The sequence below is a fragment of the Nicotiana tabacum genome, chromosome 22, assembly GCF_000715075.1.
Source record: "Nicotiana tabacum cultivar K326 chromosome 22, ASM71507v2, whole genome shotgun sequence".
NCBI classification, from domain to species: Eukaryota; Viridiplantae; Streptophyta; class Magnoliopsida; order Solanales; family Solanaceae; genus Nicotiana; species Nicotiana tabacum.
The window spans coordinates 154,065,523-154,071,374 of NC_134101.1; the positions used below are offsets into that span (position 1 = coordinate 154,065,523).

General features: G+C 43.1%; 1 protein-coding gene across 1 annotated transcript; it reads right to left on the bottom strand.

Moving 5' to 3' along the window:
- Positions 1–403: 403 nt before the first annotated feature.
- On the bottom strand, positions 404–919 carry LOC142176116 (uncharacterized). The gene has a single exon (XM_075243186.1). It carries the CDS (start codon positions 917–919, stop codon positions 404–406), a length of 516 nt encoding a protein of 171 aa, XP_075099287.1.
- Between the last annotated feature and the right edge of the window lie 4,933 nt (positions 920–5,852).

The window sequence follows — 5,852 nt, forward strand, 5'->3', positions numbered from 1 at the left end:
CATCCCATCTACCTTTGAAGTCGAGCACACAAGCACGCAACATGTCCTCAAGCATCTAAATAATCCGCTCTTCTTGCCCGTCAATCTGTGTATGGAAAGCTATACTGTGATTTACCTGCGTACCCAAACCTTGCTAAAATTTCTTCTAGAAAGTATCTGTGAACTGGGGGCCCCAATTAGAAATGATGGAAATGGGAGTGCCATAAAGCCTTACTATTTCCTTGATATATAATTGAGCATACTGTTCCGCAGTGTCAGTGGATTTAACTGGTAAGAAGTGTGCCGATTTCGTGAGTCGATCCACGATGACCTAAATTGAGTAAAACTTACGTGGAGTGCGCGGTAAACCTACCACAAAATCCATATTGATCATTTCCCATTTCCATGTTGTAATTTCTATACTCTAAGCTAACACACCGGGCCTTTGATGTTCGGCCTTCACTTGTGGACAGTTTGAACATTTTACAACAAAGTCCGTTACGCCCCTCTTCAGGTTATTCCACCAGTAAACTTCCTTGAGGTCATGATACATTTTCGTAGAACCTGGGTGAACGGAATACCTATAAGTGTGGGCTTCTGCCATGATTCTTTCCCGAAGACCATCTACGTTTAGAACACATAGTCGCCCCTGGTATTGTAATGTACCATCTTCCATGTCAAGTGAAAAAGCCAAAGTTTTGTGTTTATGAATCCCTTCCTTCAGTTGTACCACTATTGGATTGTTGTATTGCTTTTCCTTGTCCTCCGCCACAAGTGATGATTCTTCCCTATTCCGCACAATCACTCTCCCTTCGCTGGAGTTCACAAGACGAACTCCCAAACTGGCCAACTGATGAACCTCGCTGGCCAAGGGCCTTTGACCTGCCTCCAAGTGAGCCAAACTACCCATAGATGTCTGACTAAGAGCATTCGCCACCATATTAGCTTTCACAAGATGATACAGAATGTCGATGTCATAATCTTTGAGCAACTCAAACCACCTTCTTTGCCTCAAGTTCAACTCCTTCTGTTTGAAAATGCATTGAAGTCTCTTGTGGTCCGTGAATACATCCACATAGACTCCATATAAATAATGATGCCAGATTTTCAATGCAAAAACCACCGCCGCCAGCTCTAAGTCATGAGTTGGGTAGTTCTTTTCATGATTCTTAAGTTACCTTGAAGAATAAGCTATAACCTTACCATATTGCATTAATACACACCGAAAACCAACCCTTGAAGAATCACAATACACCACAAACCCTTATGTACTATCCGGCAGGGCCAACCCCGGCATCGAAGTCAATCTTGACTTCAATTCTTGAAAACTCCCTTCAAAAGCATCGGACCAGTGGAACATGGCCGTTTTCTGCATCAATTTGGTCAGTGGAGAGGCAAGAGTGGAGAATCCCATACCCTTCCAAACCTAAGAAACTACGAATCTCTATCGGAGTGATAGGTCTAGGCCAAGCTTTTACCACTGCGATCTTTTGAGGATCTACCTTAATTCCTTCTCTGGAGATGTCATGCCCCAGAAATGTAACAAATTCAAGCCGAAATTCACATTTCCAGAATTTTGCATACAATTGGTGCTAATGAAGAGTCTGCAAAACTGCCCTGAGGTGGCCGGCGTGGTCTTCTCGATTCCGTGAAAACATAAGGATGTCGTCAATGAATACTATCACAAAGGAGTCAAGAAATGGCTTGAAGACTCGGTTCATAAGATCCACGAAGGTTGCTGGGGCCTTTTTTAGCCCAAAAGACATTACCATAAATTCAAAATGCCCATATCGGGTTTTAAAGTTATTTTCAGAATTTCTGCTCCCTTATCTTCAATTGATGATACTCGGATCGCAAATCAATTTTGGAGAAGAACTTAGCACCTTGCAATTGATCAAACAAATCATCTATTTTTGGTAATGGGTACTTATTTTTGATTGTTACTTTATTGAGTTGCCGGTAGTCAATACACATCCGCAGCGACCCATCTTTCTTTCTGACAAGGAGAACCGGTGCGCCCCAAAGTGACACACTCGGTCGGATGAAACCCTTCTTTAGCAAATCCTTCAGTTGTTCCTTCAGCTCTTTTCATTCTGTTGGCGCCATTCTATAAGGTAGAATGGATATAGGTTGGGTGCCTGGAATCACATCAATCCCAAAATCGATCTCCCTGTCTGGAGGAATCCCAGGGAGCTTGTCCGGAAACACAACGAGGAATTCATTCACAATTGGTACAGATTCAAGGGTATACACCTCAGTAGTGGTGTCCGCAACTCGGACCAGATGATAAATGCTCCGCTTCCTGATCATCTTCATGGCCTTAAGGTAAGAAATAAACCTACTCTTTGGCATAACATTATTCCCCTCCCACTCAACAACTGGCTTGTTAGGAAACTCAAGCCTCATGATCCTAGTTCGACAATCGAGTTTGGCAAAACATGAATAAAGACAATTCATTCCCATTATTACATCAAAATCAATCATTCCCAGTTCAATAAGATCGGCCATGGTATCTCGGCCACGCATTGTGACAACACAATCCCTATAAACCCGTTCGGCCGTAATAGACTCGCCAACCGGAGTAGATACAGAAAAGGGCTCATGAAGCTGTTCGGGTTCTATCCTGAAGTTTGTAGCAACATAGAACCGACTGGGTCCTCCCGAACTCTGTGCACCATCACTAGCTGCACCCTGCTCGGCGGGTGCTAGAGAGCCTCGAGTTGGAGGGTGTGCTGAAGATGTAGCAGTTGAAGGAATGAGCTGTGCCCCTGCCCCCCTCCCCCCCACGTGGCAGGACGCACGACAATCCCTCTGAATGTGGCCTCTCATCTCGCATCTGTAACATACTAGCATGTCTAGGTAGAAGACTCCCGAATGTATCCTCTTACATTTTGGGCATGGGATCCTTTACTGCTGCTGGGATCTTCCTCCCGATCGACCATGATGGTGGGACACCCTACTTTCCTAGCTGGGCCTAAAACGACTCCCATGTTGCTAGCCGTGCCCTGATGGCGGTGCACTGGCTGAAGACTGAGCATAAAACTAGGATGGACCTGATGATCCTCCCCAAAAAGCTGATCTCCTACCTCCGAATGAATCCCCAAGGTTGTCCGCTAATCGATCCCGACTATTACCTTCTTCTTCCATCCTGCACTTTAACTTTTGAGCCTTGGTAGCTTTGGAAAAGGCCACCATCCTTCCATAGTTCATGTCAGAATTTAGAGCAGCTGTGGCAACTTTATTAATAACCAAAGAGCTAAGGCCCTGCACAAATCGACACACCCTAGCCTCCATAGTCGGCATCATGTGAACATCATACTTTGACAGGCGCATGAACTCTATATGATACTCCCACACACTCTTACTACCCTGTTTAAGGGTCTCAAACTCCGCAACACGGGCTGCCTTAGTCTCGGCAGGCAGGAAATGGTCTATGAAGGCATCTACAAACTCACTTAATCTCGCCGGAGGGCTCCCCTCCTCATAGGAATCCTCCCACATCTCAAACCAAGAATATGCCACCCCTTTCAGACAATAGGAAGCCAACTCCAATCCCTCTGTCTTAGTAGCATGCATAACCCAGAGATTCTTATGCATCTCATCAATGAAATTCGAAGGTTCTGCTCTGGGATCAGTACCTATAAATACTAGAGGGTCTAACTTAAGGAACTTGTTTACCCTAGAACTAGAAGAATCCCCTTGCAAGCTAAATGAGGTGAATGCAGCATTTGACCTCTACGCCTGAGAAGCCACTAACTGAGTCAACATCTAAATAGCTCCTCTAAGATCCCCATCAAAAATACCAGAACCAGAAACTAGGTCTGGGGGTGGAGCGGGCATATCGGTGGGAGGGACGGTGGTACCCTCCGTAGGTGTAGGAGCTGGGGTAGTCTGCTCTGGAGTGGAAGAACCAGGCAGAGTGATAGTAGGGCGATTGTCCTCACCTGTAATATCAAGCAGGGGATCATCATCCACTCCTGAGGTGGCATTGGCGTCTTGGCCAATTCTCTCTCTCTCTTCTTAGGTGCCATTTATGAAAGATAGAACAATGCACGAGTTAGAGGAAAGCAACCTCACATCCCGCTCTAACGCATGATATAGAACGACAATGAGGGGTATTATTCCTAAATGTCCAAGCAGCCCCCTATTTATAGATGTGATAGACAACACACCGATAAGAAGGCCTCTACTAGACATGGCTCTGAGACATCCTAGGACGCTTTAAAACCTCAGGCTCTGATACCAAGTTTGTCATTCCCCAATCCTCGGGGAGAGCGACCGGCGCGCAACCGAGCGAACCTGATCAAGCAAGCCTATCCAGCCTTTCCTACCCGACTCATTCAATATCCGAAGAAGTAATGCATCACAAATTATTAAACACGAGAGAGAGAGAGAGTTGTTATATAAATGCATAAATATTGCTAGTTAAATTTTTACTTAAATACAACATGCCATAGTTAAGCTTCCAAAACTACATACAGTTGACAATCTATTGGAGAAAGGTTTCAAAATATATTGTGATCCTATGACCACCCTGGCACCCATACATGACCCACATAAACTTCTACGGAGGCTCTAAGGATACAAAAGACCAATATGACAATGCCGGCAACAAGGTCTCGTCTATACCTCGAAATATGTAAATTTGTGCAAAAGAAGAACTACAAACCCCTGGGAGAAATGGGGGCTCACCAAGACTGCTGTGAAGATATAAAGAGAGAACCACTATCTTCGATCAGCGCTATCAACAACGAAACCACCTACATCCATCCAAAGATGTAGCGCCCCCGACAAAAGGGACGTTAGTACTGTCGAATAGTACTAGTATATAAAACAAACACAATTCTTAATAGGATGAACAATGAACAAAAAGAAGGTTGTTATAACATCAGCAAGTACTTCACAAGATTTAAAGAAAATACCAAATATGGTTCACATAGTACTGGTTAAGTATTTCCGTTTCTCTAGGTTAATATTCTTTAGTGCCAAGTGCCAAAACCCATAATGCCACCGTGATTTTACACGGAGTCCGATCTTGACACGACCGGCTAAGCCATCCCAAGTGAGACATATCCAAATCCAAAATGATAATCAGAAATCCAATGTCGATGAGGGGTTATCATATAGGGAATGCACACATAAGGAAAGATAAGAACACTTGGAGAATAAAATCACATTTTGTACTATCATGATTTTAGAGTAAACACATAGAACAATTTTGGAATAAAAGTCTATCAACCCAACACATTAATGCAATCCATCTAGTATGATCAATCCGGAACTCACGCCAACTATTCGGACACCAAGAGTTCAACACTAAGAAGAAGAGGGTTAGCCTTACATACCCCAATATAGCTTTTTCTTAAATTCTTACAATAACTCCGGAACTCTTATCCACTTCGATCTTTTTTATGACAATTGCAAGTTGAACAAAAAATTAGAGAGATAATCAAGATTCTAACTCACTTGAGCATACTCTCAAGCACTAAGTGTGCATTATGAATTTTTAAGGTCTTTTGTGGAAAATGTTCTATCATCCTAAACCCATTTGTTACATTCTTAGCTCACAATCTTCCTATACCCTTTTATCATACATGCATGCAATACAATAAAACCTTATACCCATGAACCTATTTGTTAATTACTTATTTTAGTAGGAATTTCGAAATCAAATGTTAGAGAATAAGTTCTTACCTTTTAGGATGAAGGCCTAGTAACATTTCTTGATAATCTTCAAGGATTTGGGCAAGGATTGAGTAGAAGCTTGGTGAGGATCACTTTCTCCCTCTATAACTCTTGCTCTCACTCTAAAGGTAGTAGATATTAGCTCAAAAGAGTCTAATGGGGTGTTTTTAACCGAATGGGGTCGGGTT

Coding starts and splice junctions, on each gene's coding strand:
- LOC142176116 (XM_075243186.1), bottom strand. CDS start 919: ATGGTGGCGAATGCTCTTAGTCAGACATCTATGGGTAGTTTGGCTCAC.